The following is a 19,409-nucleotide window of genomic DNA, read 5'->3' as shown; positions in this document are numbered from 1 at the left end:
GAGATAACGGATTCCGTATAAAAGGTGACCGATCCCTGCTGTCTGAGCATTTTCTGTGTGGATGAGTGAAGCCCGGAGGCCGCTTTAATAAAATAAATAATTCTAAACTGTTTCCCAAAACATCCACAGCCTCCCGGTAAGCGCATTAAAAAGTCACCAGGTGAACCACAACCACAGGTGTCGGTGCGGATGAACACGCTGCTGCTGTTAATTCATTCATAATCCCGGCAGTGCTGCGAGTTGTTCAGCAAACTCCTGTGTGCCACTAACCTATAACACCCCACTCAGTGAAGCACAACTCAACATAAACCTCCGTGGAGTTCACCAAAACCTGAACAAACCGTGCGTAAAAGCGCAAAAATGTAACATAATTAGTTCAATTCTAGTGTAGATTTATTTATGTTTTAAAAAGTGACATCAGCTATGTAAGAAAAGCACCATCACAGTTCTTTTTCTTTTTTTTCTTTACACACACCCACCGCCCATGCAGCCTCCCAAAACGACGCTTTTCGCCTGACCGGGTTCATTAATGCGTAGAGGAAGGGGAGGAGGTGGACAGCTCGTCTTCTTTACGTCCCAATGTGCTGAGAGCTGCCGTTTCATTTCATCACCGCCTCCGAGCAGCCCAGTCCCTCCTCTCTCTGGGTGCCAGGGTTAAGTATTACCAGTTTATTTATTTTTTTACTATTTAAGCAAAAGAAGTGCCAACATTTGTCAGCCTCGCCGAGGAGAGGAAGAGCCCGATCCAGGACGGTGGAGAGAGAAGTTTAAAGCCCAGCTGCTGCTCAGGAGGACGGCGGAATCGAGGTTTTTCACGGTCCTCGCTTTCTCTCCTCTCTGTTAAATCTATTATTTTTTGGAAGTTATCATCGACTTCAGTGAAGTTTCCTGCTTCGCCCCGAGAGGACAACACAACACGCCCGGCATCATGACTCGGAGATCCTGTGCCATTTACGCCACCGGGATCGTGTGCGCTCACCTCCTGATTGTGGGGATCGCCCTGGTCGTGGCTCAAGTCTTCCAAACAATGATCCACAGCCGGTTAAAGAAGGTCAGTTGGGGAACATCCCGACACACTGCATTAAACGTGGCCACGATTTCAGCGCTGTGCTTCAACCGTATGTCACACTTGAGGGATTTAAATCGTCTTTCCTCTGCAGTGTCCAATCATGCGCATTCAGCATCTCAGTGGTGACAAAACACGCGGGGTCGTAAGATCAGCCGGTGTGTAGATTGTGGCTGTTTAGTAGTAATTTGTGTTGGTGCTGCATTCTGCACCTCTGCGGGAAAGTCGTCCCCTTCATGAATCCGCATGATCCGAGGCTTGTGCAGCGTCTAAGTCCCGTTACATGGTCGAGCAAGCTTCGGCTCTTATTTTCTTCCATTTATTCATCAGCATGTTTGTTGTAGGATCTAAAAAACGCCCTGCTGTAGGTAGAAATCCCCCGTAACTCCCACAGATGAGGGGGAATTACGACTGTGCCGCGCTCAGAGGTGAATCTGCCGTGACCTTACCTTTCGTTTTAATGCATTTTTTCTCCCCATGTGACAAACCTTAACGCTCATTCACGGACCTGCAGCGTCTGTACGTTGCCAGCAGTCATCACAGGATTCATTTGGCTTTTAACTAAACGTAACCGGCTTCGGAAAGTGGGAAGGGAAGGTGTGATTTGTGCTGCAAACTGGTTGATACGGTGAAATCATGACAGCTTGTCCAGAGCCTTGCGCATGACCCCGTGACATATTTCTGTGGATGCGGGGCTTCATACGCTGACTTCTTGATGGTTTGCTATTTTGAGGTGGTGGTGGTAGTAGTAGTAGTAGAAATGTGGGGTGGGGGGTGGGGGTGAGCAGGTCTGGAGGCATGGGGGGAAGGGAGAATGGGTGAGTGCGGGAGTCCCTGACTCTCAGTGGAGGATCTATGGCAGGTTGTGGAAGAGTCATCCACCTTGAATACATCAGACAAATCTGCATTAACCGATTGTCTCACCACAGATGAATGGATTTTCACTGGTGTAGGTGACTGAAAACGCTTCAGTGTGCACTCCTAACCCTATTAATCTTAAAACATGCGGTATTTAGAGTCCTGATCAGGTATTTCTCTCTCCTGAGAGTCAACATAATCAACATACAAGCTTCATTTGAAGGAGCTCAGTGACTTTGCAAATGATTCTAAAAAACATTTTCACTTTATAGAGAGCAGAATATGTATTCATTAACCCAATCTGGATGGAAATTCCTTTAAAGTACAACACAAAATGTGCAAAAGCTGGTATGCTGCAGCCTCTTCGATGTGTGCTGATTCTGAGTTGTGATTGTAGGTTTGTTATTGTAGCTTGGGGTGTGCACTGGAGATGTATTGGCAGCCCGGTGGGTCTGGAGGAGGGGTTTGGCTGGCAGCTGACACCCACTCACTGCTCTCTGCCCTTAAATACTTTGCATTCCTCTTGCTGACATGAATCACTGATGCTCCGTTAAGAAAAACATCTGCTTTTTCCACAAAGTCCTGTTTAGAAGATGGAAAACAGGCCGAGCAGAAAAAGGTATTATGTCCAAGTTGGGGACTCGCAAACAGCTGATTTCCCCCCTCCATGCAGTTAAATTTAGGTCTCATTTTTCTCTCATTCGGTATCCGGCAGCATCCCAGGGGACCCAAATTAAGAGAGTTAGTCAGAGTTCATCAACAGGGGACCTAATTCTGATGTGGCCGGCGATTACATGAAATGACAGCATAGCTAATCCTCTTTGGCCGCAGTCTTCCCATTGAATTAGGCTGGCCGGGGGAACACGCTGAACCAACTCAAAAAAAAAAGAAAAAACATCCACCTAATCTGACTTTGAATGTGGCTTTCTGTAATAATGATGTGGCCAAGTTGTTTGGGTTGAGCCAAAGTTACCTCCAGGACAAAGACTCTGCATCTTGGGCGAGGAGAGAAGCAGCGTTAAAGTCATGTGAGGAATCTGACAGACTTCTCGGCCCCCGAGGGCACGACTTTTGCCTGGGAGCAGTCTCCTAATTCCTCGCTGTTGTTCCAGCCTCAGTCCATCCCCAGACGTACGGCTCGGATGACGAAACTGAAAAAGAAAAAAAAAACACCCTCCCATGCCACTCCTCTCAGCCCTGTTTGGCAGAGTTTTCACTGTAGCGTAAAAAAGCCTTCAAGAACAAGGTCATGTTCAAAACGCAGCACAGCTTGAATGCAAAGTCTTCAGCACAGCAGGCACCTAGCAAAACTGGAAAATGATTTCCTTGTTTTTAATTGCATTTCTGTGTATTTTTTTGCTTTGAACACTCGTCAAAATGAGCAAGACTTCATCACACCACACCTGTGCCTGAAGTTGTTTGGCTAAGGCCCAGTTCAATTCTGTCTTTTCCACCTGCAAATGAAAATCACTGACAAACCTCGTTCCCACTTTGTCACACAGTTGTTTTATTTGTTTGAGACAGATCAAGGTTTTTCTGAGAGATAAATGATGTTCACGTACAACTTTGATGAAGGCCTTTTAAAAGACCTTTAGTCAAGGTTGGCAAACACAGGAAATCATGCAAGTTTCTGTTCCAGTGCTGCAGGGTGGAAGGCCAGACGAGACGGATCCCTTCCTGGAAAGAGACCGTTTGCATTTTGTTTCAAAAGTCAACAAATTGGGTCATTTCTGCTGCTTTAGCATAGTTTTTGACTCGACGGTCACACCCTTCTCCTGGTTTCACTTTGGCTCTTGATTAAGAAGCACAGCGACTCGAGAGAATCCAGCTTTTTAAATACCTCCAGTTCCTTTTCTTTCTTTTTTTTTTTTTTTTGAGCAAGTCTCCTCTGATTCTGCACGAGTAGTTTCGCTGCTGTGACGCCAAACTGGAAATCGATGATTCAGTCCTTTTGCAGGACAGTTACGGTCTCGTGGGTTGAATCTGAGATGAGGCCAGTGCATGATCAGTAATTCTGTTTTATTGGAAATGAAAATCAATGCAATGGATCCATAGCTGCATAAAGGAGCGACGGCCAAACTCCTCTAGTGATTTGTCCATCAAAAAAAATCAGCGAACATTGAATAAATGTGCGGATTTTCAGATTTTTTTTTGAATATTTTTAAGCCTCGTGACACAAAACAAGAGATTTGAGTGCATCATTTTGGGCTCTGGGGCCTTTTAAGGAGCTTTTTTCACCATTTTTGGTCAGTTTACAGTGTAAAATGATAAAGTGATAATGAAAGTAATCACTGGTTGCAACCATAGTTGTTTCTCTGCATGCACAAATCTAAAAAAAATATGTAAAATCCATAACCACATACTCAAATCAGCCCCTTTTCTTACCCTTTTTTTGTTTAATCAAAGTAGATGTTCTGGCTGACCCCTCTGATGCGGGTTAATTAAGGGGAGCTGGTGCAACAAAACTCGGAAAACACTCCCGTAGAGTGCTGCGCATTTTGAATGTTGGAAGTCCTAACCTAAACAGGAACTACCAGCCACACCTTAAGCTATATTTTCTCAACAGTAAGTGCCTGCAAGCGACCACAGAAGACAATGTATGGCCTCTCGAGTGCATCTCTCTGTACTCAGGGGATGCAGGGTTTTCAGGAACTCCACTAAAAGACACAAAAGGAAAAGGGTTGATTTTTTTTTTTTCTCTCTTTTTGTTTTCCCCTTTCCCAAGTTTAAAAATACCCCCAAGATTGGAAAGAGTTCTTTTCTGGTGAACAAATACCTTGCAGTCAACACACTGGAAGCTCTTTTTTTAGTTTTCTGCTACAGCTGGAGTCGAATGTTACAGTTTCTCCTGTTCAGACATGTGGCAGCCGAGCTTGTGTCACAAACATTTACTTACTTTTAGCTTTAATTTTCAGGCTCGTTTTCCTCCACATGATCACAACCCAAACATGCGAGTGAACACTCAGCTTCACCTGACGTCCTGCGTGTAGTTTTGAGGCTAAATGCTGCGTTTGCTGAGTTGAGTGGGCTGACTGGTAGCCCACAGTCAGATTCTTTCCTCGGCTTGCTGAAGTTGGAGCAGTTTTTTGCAGAGATTTGCTGATTGTTTGTCAGCAATGAAGGACTTTTCTCTACTTCCGTGCTGTATGTCAAGGTCTTGGCCTGACACCGACTGGCTACTTGCAAGACAAAGTGCTGTGTGCTCTCAGATGAGCATTCAAAGTGCACTAAATGTTTAAAAAAAAGAGAGAAACCGAATGCATTTTCCATAACTTTCAGGGCTAAATGAGAGTCTCAGCTTATAATACTTTGAGAGATTTTAGTCTTTTTTTGCTGTTTCTCAGTCTGAATATCTTTGTGTTGGCAGGAAATTACTTTGACGGAGAAGAGCCAAGTGTTTGAGTCATGGAAGAATCCGCCTCCACCTGTTTATATGGAGTATTACTTCTTCAATGTCACCAATCCAGAGGTGTTCCTGGCAGGCGGGAAGGCAGCTGTTAAACAGATCGGACCTTATACTTACAGGTATGTTTGACCTAAAAGTCAAAAGTGATGAAAAAGGGAAGCATTTGTTTTATACAAGCCATGTTTAAGGAAACCCATCTGGGATTATTATTTTATTGTGTGAAATGGAAAACAAAAAGACATCTGGACTAACTGACTGACGTCTCATCCTCTGCAGGGAATACAGGCCGCGGGAAAACGTAACTTTCCTGGAGAACGGCACCAAGCTTTACGCCCTGAACCCAAAAACTTTTGTCTTTGTGCCTGAGAAGTCTGCCGGCAACCCCGAGGTCGACATCATCAGGACCGTCAACATCCCATATGTGGTGAGACAGTGTGTCTGTACAGGATGAAGTGTGTTATTACGGCTGCCAGTTCAGTCGAGTCCTTCACATTTGATTGCTATGTGTTTTTTTATTTCCTCACATGCACTATTATTCCGCTCACACACTCCAAGCCATTGTTCTCCAAAGTTATGTTGTGACATTTTTGTGTCTTGTGCATATAAACTGAAGGCACATCAGGCCAAAACAAACAGTCCAGTGGAGCTGAATGCAGCGTTCTACCACAGAAAGGACATGAAGTATTCCAGACAGAAAACTCATTGTGTACGATGGCAGCTTTCTCACCCTCCAGTCTTTTCCTTTGTTTCTTCCTCAGGCGGTGTTGAGCGAGCTGAGCAGCTACTCCTTCCTCCTGAGAACTTTTGTTTCCATGTACATGAACAGCCTAGGCATCGAGATGTTCATGACCCGCACCGTCCACGAGGTCCTGTGGGGCTTCAAAGACCCTCTGCTCTCCAAGATCCACAGCATGAAGCCCGAGGTGGACGAATATTTTGGGCTGATGTGGAAGGTGAGGGAGCTGAATATGCTGAAGAGTCTGGCTCGGTGTTATTGTAGTGCAGAAACACAGGAAAGCTCTTGCGTACTGGTTGTCAGGGGTTACTGAAGGAACAGGACAGGAGGAAGTGTGTGGTAACTTCATGCAACAGAAGTGAGATCGGCTGCATGCTGATGGAAGATGCTGACACTTCCCATTCATAGAGCAGCGTCTGCAGCTCGGCACAGGCGCCACCAAGCATGTGATTATTTAAAGTGCAGCGTTTGGGGTAACGTCAGATCAGTTGATCAACAGGAACTTAGCTGTAATTGTGTCAGTCTTTTTAAAAAAAATTATTTAAGGCAAAAACGGTGCCGCCCAGTGAGTCACAAATGTGAGAGTCGGATGCTTTTATTTAACTACTTGAAGACATTAAATTGTAGGAAGTAGAAAATGAGCTTTTTTCACTATTTAGACCAGCAGATCAATCAAGTTTTGGCCTTAAACATGAAGAACACTCTCTAAACATTTCATTAACGGGGTCCTTTTTCAACGCACATAAACATGTTTGGGACAGTCGGTGCCTCTGCTGTGTCCTGATCTGTCTGAACCTCCTGTCTTGTCTTGTTTTTCACAGAAAAACGGCACCCATGAAGGGGAGTTTGTGTTCCACACTGGCGAGGAGAACTACTTGGATTATGGAAAGATCGACACGTGGAATGGCCTGAGGTGAGGACTCATTAGACAGTGTCAACCGTCTGAGAGAAAACCAGTTTTTTTCCTGTTTTCCTAAAGGAGATCAGCCGTTTTCCTGTCAGCACATTCCTTCTACTTACTTCCAATCAAGATGTTCACGTTTGCTTTGTTACACAACCTGCCTCTGAACATCCAGAGGAGAGTGAGCCTTTGGTCTTTGGCTTTAGTAGAGCAGGATTGCAAAATGAATGTTTGGACATCAGAACAGACTTTGCCCTTTGAATGTTATCAGCTTGTGCATTTAGAAGTAAAAGTACTAATACAGTGTAGACATACTCTATTACAGATGAACGCTCTACACCAAACTGTACTATAAAGAAAACACTTTATTGCCCAGAAATGTTAAGAAATGATGCATCAGTGTGTAAGCAGCATTTTATAGTTGGAGCTGATGGAGGTTGGGATTGTTTTACACTTTTTAATGTCGTCTTCTAGCTTAGTCCTGCAGTTTTCAACCTTCCGTCTGCTCCAAAGAGTCTCTAGATAAATGTTGTAAGTTGGTTAATGGAAGTTCTGATACATAAATTAGTATTAATATGTTGGAATTTTGTGTCGTATTTTCTTTTTTGGAGTATTAATCATTATGATCATCACAAAAAATGTAAGATTTGAGACCTGTTTGTGTCGTACATGAGCATAAATGGAATCTGTTTAAGATACACTGTGTGGAAAATAATGGGCATTTCACCATTTTCTGGCATTTAACAAATAAATCAAGTAATCTTTTAATTGAGGAAGCATTTGGCAAATTGACTGTTTGAGGAAGTAATTCTTATTTGCAGCCCTGTTGTGGTTTAATCTTCAGCAATTTTAGCATTTATGTATGAAAAGAACTAATAATATCATTTGGACACCTTCAGTAAAATGTGCAATATTTCGGGTTGATTACAGTGTAGAAACTACTAGTGCAGTGTTTGAGTAAACGCTGACTTTTCAGCATGTGCAGCACTAATATCTAATGTTTCTTCCTGATCAACAGGGAAATGTCGTGGTGGTCCTCCAATCAGAGCAACATGATCAACGGGACGGACGGCGCCGTCTTCCACCCGCTGATTAACAGGAACGAGCTGCTCTACATCTTCGCCGCTGATCTCTGCCGGTATGCGCATGTTCTCCTGTGGCTATAAATTTGTTTACAGTCAAAGCATCCCGGGCGGCGAGGCGAAGACCGGGACGTCCGATGAGGTTTACGTTTGGAGATACCGGCTGAGTCATGCACAATGTGCTCACAAATTCCACTGATAAGGATATGAGTTGTTGCATTGTACGATAAGGCTGGTAATGAAGTCAAAACAAACGTGGGAAGATTGTTCTGTGTATGATGCCCATTTTTAGCCCATTTCCTTCATCTTAATGGCTCTTTATTTAGACTTTTGTGACCTTAAAGTATCTTCGTCTGTCTTCCATCAGGTCTATTCACCTGGCCTACGTGAAGGACGTGGAGGTGAAGGGGATCCAGGCTTATCGCTTCGCCCCACCGAGTGACGTCCTGATGAGCCCCAAAGACAACCCCACCAACGCCGGCTTCTGTGTGCCGGCCGGGGACTGCCTCGGCACCGGAGTGCTCAAAGTCAGCGTTTGTCGAGAAGGTAGGAGCCGCACTAATGATCTAACTAACCCCCTTTTCTAATCATCGGAGCCTGACCCAGTTACCCACCACCCCCCCTCCGAGCAGCCCCATGACACAGTTTCCCCTCTTTTCTACCCCCTGAAACTGTCCTCTCAGTCAGCCACCACGTCCCCCTGGCTGGGATCTGACATTCCCGGTGTTTGAGCCCGCCAGATTTTACTCAATACGCGGTTCAATGATTAACTGTGCTGACTGTGTGTGGAGGTTATTCGAGTGTTTTATGGTCGGTCACTGAGTGGTGTAGGATTGCTCTGATAAGGGGATCTCTACTGGGTTTGACACATGCAGACACTGTAGTATTAATTAAAGGTATGCTACTGTAACCCCTGGACTTTTATTTATTTGACATCCCTTTGCTGCTATTTTCACTACTATATTCCAACACGCTTCAGTAGGAGAAAACAACACCCAGTATTTTACAAACGGTTGCCTGCTGGTTGAACTGACTGTAATCAAACTTGATTGGCTGACAGCATCACTTCCTCTGACTCAAAAGCACCTAATGGGCGACACTCTGTGATGCTTTGCCGACAGCCAATCAGCATCGAGCCCCGCGGTCATGTGCACAGTGGTGCCATTCTGAAATGAGCTGTCTGAGGTTTTTTTTTTTTTTTAAAGCCTCAACCACAAAGGAACAATATGAAAATCTTCTTGATGTCTCTACATCTGCTGTCACAGCTCAAACACGACTGTCTGAAAACATCCACTGTGACTGTTTAGCACAAAAGAAGCCAAATCATTGCTTGTAATGGTTTTCTTTGCATTTTTTTCTATTTGCGTGGGCCTTATTAAAGGTATTTTTAGATTCAGTATGTTTAAATTTGACTACTTCTAATCCACAAAAATCTAAATAAATTAAGATTTTAGCATTTTACCTTCAGTACGGTATTCTCTTCCTGGTAGCTTAGATTGAGCTTTAAAACAGCATTTAGACATATACATTTGTAAATATTACTAAAGATGTACAGTTGAACTTTAGTTAAACCTGTTATTTATATATTAGATTTGAATAGTCCTTTCAGTCCTACTTCTCTGGCTCTCTAAATTGAGAATATGCTGCTTTGTTGTGTTTTTAAACGTCTGCAGACTGAATCTTTTTAACTGTTGATCGTCAAAACGTTTTAGAGACGTCACCTTTGGCTCTGAGCTCTTTTTGGGGGCATTTTTTCATGGTTTGCTGGCATTTAATAGACTTAACAGTTAAACGATTACACTCAGCTGTGATATAAAGAAGAGCTACTTAGTATTTGGCGATCTTAATGTTGTTTACGATGAATTAGATTTTGTATTTAATCAGCCGCTTCACGGTGACTCCAGGATTTTGGTAATAAGTTTGCTTTTTAATTTTTTAGATGTAGTTTTGTCCTGTAGTTTCAGGAATCGATAGGTAAATGTGAGCAGTGTTGAGGTGGATAATGAAGCAGAAAAGCAGTTTAAATCCAAAAATTAGTATAAATATGTTGTAAATGTGTGTAGCACATTTGAAGCATTAATCATTATAATAATCATAAACAACTGAGGATATGAAGCTTGAATGAGAGTTATTGCTTCACAGTGACTTCATGACTTGTTTTGGGAAATAATCTGTTAACAAGCTCTAATTTGTTTTTGGCGGTTTGAAGGTAATGAATGAGTTTAATTGGGGCATTTCTGTATTGTAAATATGCTGTTATTGAATTTATGGAGTGACTTGTGTAGAACAAAACAGAAATAACTTCCATTCCCCCCAGGGGCTGGTTGTCATACACCTTTAAAAGTTTTCTTCTCCAGAAGAAACATTTGTTGTCTTTACTGCATCAACCAATCATTATTTAGACTCAGTAAAACCCGAAGCGCACATTCTTTCAACTATCAGCTGCACTTTATCAATTACAGATAATACTATATCTCTCCTTGACACAAAACATCGGCTGGCTGGTTGTTGTATCTTATCTCACGTTTCCTCTTTAATCTCTTTCTGGACCTTGTTGCAGAGTCATCTTAGGACATAAATGTGACTCAATCTGTTTGACTCGTTTCCTTCAAGGTGCTCCCATCGTGGTGTCCTTCCCCCACTTTTATCAGGCCGACCCCGTTTACATCAACGCCGTCGATGGGCTCAGCCCCAACAAGGAGGAGCACGAGACGTACCTCGACCTGCAGCCGGTATGATGAACTCTTTGCATCACCACAGATAAGAAAAAAAAAAGTTGTTTTAAAAATGATCTGTCGTTAGTAGCTCTGCTTGCTTCTTCTGCATTTTTAAAAATTAGATTACATTTGCAGAGATAATTTTACTTTTAAAAAATGGCATTGAGTGCTAGAAATGACATCGATTTATACTTGTTTATCTAATTATGTTAATAGTTGGATCAAATAAGGAAGACAGAAAAGAGAAAAACAAGCATATAAAGGAGTAAAAGAAGAAAAAACAAGAATTCCTACATGCAGACACTTCTCACTGATTCATATCAAAAAATTACTTTAGTCATTCGTTCAACATTAAATTAATTAACAGTGTTGCTTCTCAAGGCTTATTCTGTTGTTTATCTTTCCTTTTTTTAATTACACTCTTTGTCTGTTTTTTTTTTTTTTTTTTTTTTAACCAAGCTTCGGTAAATTTTCAAACAGACTAAAAAAAAGGCAATTTAGATATTGGGCTTGAAATCTAGTAGATGTAAAACAGAACAGATAAAAGGGGGAAAAAGATAAAAGAATAGCACAGGCAAAACAAAAACATGCAGAAAAGTCAGTTATACGTAAAAAAAAAACATTTTTATTGAGAACTGAAGCATTCGTTTGAAATTTTATCAATATGTAGTAAAAACACCCAAATTTCTTGTATCTTCGCTCACATTTGTATGATACTGTGAAATGTTTCAGAAAGTCGCTTCCTAATCCTCTAATTATTATAAAAGGTTTGTTTCTTGAAGCCAGTTTAATCCCCTTTAATTATAATGTAAGTTAATTAAATCATCCAGCTGGATTTTCATGCTTGGAGCTGCAGTTTTCTTTACACTAAACAACAAGAAATGTCTTTTTTTAATCTCTTCTAGACAACGGGGGTTCCCATTCGTGCCTGCAAGAGAGCTCAGCTCAATATCATTCTGAAGCGAGTCCCCGGCTTCCCGTAAGTCCAGCTCTGTTGAACTCTAACCCACTTTGCTGTTGCCTCACTCGTGTTCCGGCCTCATGTCGAGCCAGATGTCCTCCCTGACCTCCCTCTTTTTTTTTCTGCCCCTCAGAAAAACTAGGTTCATCAACGAGACCATTTTCCCCATCATGTTTGTCAATGAGGTGAGGCTCTTTCGCCCCCTTTGTAGCACGCACCTGTTCCAATAACCGAACGTGAACCCTTAAAGTCAACACTGCCGTCTTTCCTGTCCCCAGACGGCGACGATTGACGATGACTCAGCAGCTCAGATGAGGACGCTGCTCCTCATCGTGACTCTGGTGTCCAACTTCCCCCTGCTCATCGTGGGTATGGGCATCATCCTGCTGCTGGTGCTTGTTGTCTTGTTCTGCCGAAACCGCCAGAAGAAGGTAGGAACCTCCGCCGCCGCTGCTGCCGCAGACTAAACTGTAGAAGAATAATCCACACAGTTACTTTGGTGTTTGATAGCCACTGACATTAGCTCCCACTGCAGACGAGACGTAGCCTGGTGGTAGATTCTAGCCACAGTAAATGCTTTAGGAGTTTTTAATGTTCTGACCGGGTTTTTGCATGTTTTTAACAGTTTCCTGCATCAACTTCACTGAGCAGCTGCAGGTTTTAACCCAAAGCTACGTGCATGTTAACTAACACACCCCTGTGCAGCAAAGCCAGCATGAGCAGTTTTCCGCAATTCTGGATCAAGTGGTGTTTTTATTTTTTTCCCTTGCTGAATGTTTTTCTAACCGTTGATGCATCTTTGATGAATTCCAGAAGAAGAAGTGTCTTAGTTTGCTGTCCGTCAGCGCAGCTTGGAGCTAGGCGAGCTGCAGGTCACTGAACTAGAATAACCTGAGAGTGATGTACTGTACATGTCCCCCTCTTATCTCCACAAGTGTAGGATTGTGTGTTTGAACCCTGACCTCTCAGATTATTGTAGTTCAGGTTATTCACCGAGCAGAGGGAGGCCTGCAGCATGTTAAAGGAGGAGTTAGATGCTTTGGGGAATGTTCAGCTTCTTTTGCTGAGATTTAATGAGGACGTTGACACAAAACTTGTGTCTTTATACCGAATATGAAGCCAAGAGATAGTTTAAAGAAAGACTGGAAACGGCTAAAAAACAAAAGAAAAAGCTGCAATCCACCAGCCAACATCTACTAGTTTGACTTTTGTACAGATTAAGTCTTTAAACCCAATTTAATTTCCGGGCATTTTTTGTTTCTGTCACATTTTTACTCACTGTGGGCTCATTTTTTACTGCAGTATAAAGTCCTGCACCTCTATGGAAACAGAATAACCACAACTAGAGAGAACTGAAGAGAGAAAACCAACAATTTATTTTATTACTTATTTAACAAACATTTTTCAAGTGCCCCAATACTGGAAAAAATGGTAACTCTAAATGCTATAGATTTTTTAGCTACTTACATTTTTTAATTTATTTCCATAATGGTATCTGCTGTGTTTAAATACATCCTGCAGTTCAGCCGAAAAGTCCCTGAAAATTAGTTTCATGGCTGTTGGTCGCACCTGAGTCGCTAATGACTTTTCGATTGTGCCAACAAGTGCAAAATTTATTTATTTTTTTATTTGTACAGAATTACTTTAGTGCAAACGTGTAATTTTTGGCAAATTTTTATGAGATGGCCAAATTGGCAAAAGTGTTTCTGATTAAATATCACAATTTCAAGATTAGATTTAGTCATTTTTTCCGATGGAACTGCAAGTCACAGATGACCTGTTCAAAGACCGTCAGAAAGTTCAAACTCCAACAGTTATTTCTGATTTTACAGTTTTTGTGAAAGAAAAATTGTGTCATCACAGCATTTTTAAAACATAAAAAATGACAGCAGCATACCTTTGAAACCTGAGTCGTTTTGCTGGTAATATAGGTGAACTTTAGAGCTGCTGGTATTTAAATTTTGCTGCTTTCGGACAGAGCCAGGCTAGCTGCTTGCTCCTCTTTACCGAGAAGGGTATCGATCTCCTCACCTAAATCTCCAAAGACAGCAAATAGCTCTATTCCCCAAAGCTACTCCTTCAACATACATACATGCAGTAAAGTTCAGACCTTTAGCTTAGCATTGAGAGAATGTTCCGGACATGCTTAATTGCAATGTGAAAAGTGTTGTATTAACCATGTTCTAATTTTAATTTTCTGTAACCCCCCTTTTTTTCCTTTTCTGTTTTAGAATGAAGTAAAACGTATTGATTTTACTGAAGCTTTTCATTCTTTTGCTGTAAGTCTTCAGTTTTGCCTTGTTTTTCTATTCTCCTTTTAATTTATCATCATCTCTTATTTGTTATCATTTTAATTACCTCTATGGGACATGAAGTTCTTTTTTGAGTTCTCACCTCACAGTGTAATTGAGCTCCTTTTAAGTTTTCTGTGGTGTTTATTTTTGTCGTAACTGGTGCATATTTAGACTGTTAGTGGTGAACATTTAGATTGTTACTGTGAACATTTCAGTCAAAACATTTATTCCCATTTCAATGTTGAGTGTAAACTAATATTCGGACATGTTGCCATTACTGTGGTTTGCACTGACACCCTCTGTCCTCATGAATCTTCCCGCTCAGACGGCGAAAGACGACACGGCCTACACTCAGGTCAGCGACAAACCGGACGAGCCGTCGGAAACGGCGGCCAACCAGCCGATGAGGAACGGCTCCTACATCGCCATGTCTCCAGTGGAGGCGCAGAAGTGTTGATCGAGGATCCCCCCGTCTCCCAGCGTGGAGCTCAGGAAGGGGGCTGAGGGAGCAGCACAGGGGTGTTACATTACCGCAGGTGGGAGTTTGCATATACGGTGGGCTCATTTTCACTTAATTTCGGGGGTTTGGGGGAAAGCGGTGGGACACAAACCCCAGTAAATGTTTAGCCAACAAAGACATTGCTCCTCTCACTGAGCCTTCTCATGACTGACTGGTTTCCTCCACTCTACCTGCTGAGCATGGCCCTCACTGCCTGCAGTACTGCAACACAACCAACCCCCCACACTCTAATCCTCATTTCCGTCCTGGTTGGGCCCCAAAGACGGAGGGACTCTTCGGCGGGCTTCAGCCAGGACAAGCCTTTTTTTTCCTTGAAATTCTTCTGAGGGAACACGGTAGCGTAGGTGTCGCTGTTGCACACAGATGCATGATCTTCAGAGCAGACTCGAAACAAAACAAAGAGCATTCACGGGAACAGCTGTGGGTGTTACAGTCGTATTCTTGCTCTCTTTCCTGTCCATCAGTGTGGCGCGAGGAGAAAACTTTTATTATTAAAAGCCCCTGTAAAGTGAAACGTTAGGACTAAACTCTGAGCTCCTGAGCTCGGAGGATGGAATGGGTTTGCTAACAAAACTTTTGTAAAAGTAAGGAGGAAAAAAAACCTGACTGAGCCAAAATATTTATAGCATTTTGCCTTTCTTTTCCTAAGATGAATTAGTGTGCACACACACAGATAAACACATCACACTTCCAGTAACAGTTAGTGAAAGCGTGTGTACGTTTATCTCACACCTCAGTGTCCTGTTTTCATGGACAGCGGGCCACTATTTTTCCTAGTGAAACCTGAAATACTCATGAATTTGACCCCCTTCCTCCACCTTAACTCAGCTTTTTTTTCCTTTCTAAAACACTAGTTAGAATTTTTTTTTTTAAAATCAGTTACATTTCAAACTCCTGTCTAGTTAAGCTGATGACTAATTAGCTGTGAAATTATTAGGAAAGTCGCACCTTTTAGGCTTCATCACAAAACAAAAAAGGAAGATTTAACAAAGAAAAAAAAAACACCCACAGAACTTACAAGGGAGACTTGAACCTGCTTTTTGCCTTACAATGGTTGAGTTTGTTCAAACGTTGTTCAAATAAGCTGGAAATCTCTGGCGGTTATTGTACATATGTAAAGGGGAACTGCTGAGATACCTCTGACCAAATCCAGCAAGCAGTCCTGCTCGGTGTGCTGAAAGACACTAACTTTGCTCTGGTGTCGACCGCTCCTTCACGTCTACACTGTTACGTATTAGAGAAAGCACAATTTGGATTGCTAAAACCAGTCCTCACACAAGGCTACCAGGTGTTTTTTGTGTGTGTGTGTGTCCTGTATTATATATAAATATAGAAAACATTTACAGCTGATCTGTCAAAGACACTGTCAAGTGCCCTGACTAATTAAACCGAGCAGGAGCCTCATTGGGCCTCTCGCCGCTGTGCAGTCATTGGGTTTGCCAAGGAGCTGTAGGCATTCAAACTCGGCACACAGCACTTGAATCACTGTTTGTCTTATGTTTCATGTTGTGTTTTAAAGCTCTCTGTCCGCCACATTTGTCTCGTCAAACCCGCCGGTGGTGGGACATGAATTTAAGGCCATAATACTGTCAACGTGGAAAATTCCCTGCACTTTGCCTGGAAATTGTGCCCTGTGTACTTTTATTTTTTTGTTGTTATTGTTTTTGTCCTGTTTTATTTCAATGCAGGTGGTCCATGTGTTCAGTACATTTCAATGGTTTTGTCCTGGCTAGTATTGCTTGTGAAGGATGCTGTTGTGATCCGACAGCAGACCTCCCTGCCTCTGTGTTACTTGCTTTTCAGCACATGGAGTGTCTTCTTTTGATATACTTTTGTATTTGTTATTGCTGCTACAAAATGCCATAACCGATGGACTTTTGTATTTGTATTTACCACAGCGTGCTCGGCTCCAGGTTGATCCACAGAGGCTTTTTATTTTCTCGAGGCTTTTTGTGTTGCCAACCTTTTGACACCTGAGCACAAGATACAAAGCCCAAAGCTCGCTGCCATTTATTGGACTTAACAGTTACAGGTTTTTTTTGTAAAGTTATTACACTCATTCCTTTTTATTAGCAGGTGATCTGACCATATCACACGTGTCGTTTGGGGCGGGTTTATTCTTAGGGTTAGTAAACTTGACAGTTTGTTAAAGGCCCCCAAAAGGGGGCGAGCCACTTCGGCGCCATCTAATGTGGGTGTCAGAAGTCTGATTGTGGGTTTAAAACACTGTGGTGGAGAGTCCTTGAAAGCATCGGTTTGGAAAAAACGCATATTTGCTTTTTGTCTGGTGGGAAGTTTGATGCTACTTTGTTCATTAAGGCTGATTGGCTTAAATTAGCACAAAGCCTGGAAACGGCTAAGCTGGCTCAATGGAACAATGAAAGCTAAGAGCACCTCTGGAGTTCAGTAAACATGTGGCGTCTTGGTTTTTTACTCTATACGAAAACCGAAGCCATAATTCTGGCTCCAGAAATTGGGCAAATGTGTCAGTTTTTGCGCGTTTGAAGAGATACTTCAAGTTACTGACGTGAGGATTCCTCTGCATTTACATTCTCGGCCTTTGTACTAAGCTAAGCTGATCATCTGGACAGATATTAAAGTGGTGTCGATGTTTCTTTAGCCACAAAGTAAATAGCTCCAACAATGTTGAACTCTTCCTCCGAAGCAAAATCAATTCACTAAAGGCCTTTTTATTCCACCCAACGCACGCGACCGGCGCCTTGTGCAAACTCACAGTTCATCCTTATTCACCTTTTTTGAATATCTTGACTTGAACCTTTTCCTCGAGAAAGTCGCATGTATGTGTGTGTGAGTTGCTGTCCAAACACCTGAGCCATCACTCCTCTCTACTACGCTGACCTTTGAGTCCGATCCTTGAAGCCCATTGGCTCGTCCCTGCTCGACCAAAGATAACCCGCGTAGATCTGCCCCCCGGCGCCGTGTTTACTCTGCGATAACGGCCGTGCCACAGAAACCACCACCTACTTTTTCCTTTTTTTTTTTTTTTTTTTTTTAAAGCAAACAAAATCGTGCCACCACTTACGTGAAGTATTTGCAGCAGTGCTGTGTGAGTGTGTTTGTGCCTTCCACATCGAGGCAAAACAAAAAGAAGAAAAATTTGATGTTTGATGAGTATTGCTTTTTTTCACCCAGTGCAAAGCAAACAAAAGTAATCAATGCTCTTTGTGAGCTGAAGAAATCTCAGTATTATGTAAGACAAAGCAATACAGAGTTGTGTAAAATAAATTGTGGATGTTTTATAAGGGGCCACGCGATATTTATGTTATTTTTTTCCCTGAATTTTCTGTTTAGGAGTGTAGAAGTATTTTCCTTTTTTTTCTGTAGATTAATTTACACATTCATTTTGTGATATTTCAGCACATTTCATTGTTGATCATTTCACTTTTTTCACACTGAAATTACAAAAGATGGACCAGTACATCATACTGGGAACAGTCAAAGTCCTGTAAAGAGTCTGTAAAAGTGATCATGAGTGGTTTAATTTTTGGGTGTTTGTGTTTAATGAGTATGAGAATTTGTGTTTGTGGAGCGATGCACCATTTCTATCGAACTGGAGTGAATTACTGGAAGGCTGATTATCTTGACTGAGTAAAGCGTTGATGCTGTGTAAGGTATTTAGATGAATGAAGCCCTCCTTTGGGGATGAGCACTAGTGCCATACCATCCTTTTTGTCATTATTATTACTATTATTATTTTTCTTTCAATTTGCTCTTTGTAACAACACGTCTCCCCATTTCAATATCCTGAGGTCACTAACAGACGTTTCCTTATGAGATGTACTAATTTGTTTTGCTGCTGAAAATGACAATCCCCCTTGTCATGTTAGGTGCAAAATGATTTCAAAGTAATATTCATTTTTAGTTTTGATAATTTACACTGCACAGATGTTTCTACAGTGCTTTTGTAAACATTTCTAGTGTATTTGCAAAAAAAATAAAGGGCAAAGTTCACATGGTTGTCTGATGTGTTTTCTTCAACTTTCTGCCTTTAGACATAAAATATAAACCAACATGTGGTGATAAAACTGCAAGTGTATTTACATAGTGCCAACTCACAACATACAAGTAATGGAAAAAAGTGTTTAGACAGCCCATGCATTAGTGAAATACTGCATTAAGAATCACTTTCAGGTCTTGGGGTGCAATTTCTTTTAGTACAGTTACAGCCAAAATACAAAACAAATCCTAAAAAAGCCATAAAAAACTTAAAATTTATTGCTTCTGTAAAAATACATAAGAAATTTTGAGCATTGGGTCATTTTGGTACCAGTGATCCACTAATAAAGGTCGTGCTTTTAATTAAAAGACACAATTTTTGTTGCCGTGCTTTGTGCCTATATAAACCCGGCACATATGAAAGTTCTTCAGAGACAAAAATAGCTAAAACAAGGAACCTAAGGCAGGAAACATGCCTGAAGATACAGATTCTCAGCCAGGAAGGGTACAGCTGCCCCCAGATAGCGAGGAAGGTCCGTGTATATTTTGGCAATTGGATTTTCCGTTCTGAAAAACAAAAAACGAGTGGTTATTTGATTTTCGTTTTAAAATACAAAAATTAAAATTGAAATACAAGGCGTTTTTCCTTTTCATGATCAAAAGTGTATATATGCAATTTTTAAAATGCTTTGATTTTCATTTTATATTTAGAATAACAAGAAAGTAAAATCAGTAAGAGACAGAAACGAAAAAAGGTCCGTTTTTTCATTTTCTGAGACCGGAAGTGGTCATCAGCAAGTGTGGAGCCAAACAGAGTACGTGCATAGACTGGATATCATTTTTCCCGTTAGTTTTCATGGTCAAAATGAGAGATCAGGTGGCTGATCTTAAAATAAATCAATATTGATTAT

The 19,409-nt window shown here is 41.7% G+C and overlaps 1 protein-coding gene across 2 annotated transcripts; it reads left to right on the top strand.

Annotated features, from left to right (window-relative positions):
* Positions 1-528: 528 nt before the first annotated feature.
* scarb2a (scavenger receptor class B, member 2a) lies at positions 529-18,513 on the top strand. 2 transcript variants are annotated; one of them, XM_023288123.3, is made up of 13 exons: positions 529-1,051; positions 5,292-5,449; positions 5,607-5,754; positions 6,089-6,283; positions 6,888-6,979; positions 7,986-8,105; positions 8,417-8,595; positions 10,663-10,781; positions 11,672-11,745; positions 11,861-11,912; positions 12,006-12,158; positions 13,959-14,006; positions 14,347-18,513. In XM_023288123.3, the coding sequence occupies exons 1-13, from the start codon at positions 929-931 to the stop codon at positions 14,476-14,478; spliced, it is 1,593 nt and encodes a 530-aa protein (XP_023143891.1). In that variant the 5' UTR covers positions 529-928; the 3' UTR covers positions 14,479-18,513. The 2 variants fall into 2 exon arrangements, with proteins under 2 accessions (XP_023143891.1, XP_023143892.1); XM_023288124.3 differs by lacking the exon at positions 13,959-14,006.
* The last annotated feature ends 896 nt before the right edge of the window (positions 18,514-19,409 follow it).

This window comes from Amphiprion ocellaris, chromosome 6 (genome assembly GCF_022539595.1).
Source record: "Amphiprion ocellaris isolate individual 3 ecotype Okinawa chromosome 6, ASM2253959v1, whole genome shotgun sequence".
Classification (NCBI taxonomy): Eukaryota; Metazoa; Chordata; class Actinopteri; family Pomacentridae; genus Amphiprion; species Amphiprion ocellaris.
The sequence above is the reverse complement of the archived record's forward strand: the minus strand, read 5'-3'. Positions and strand labels throughout refer to the sequence as shown.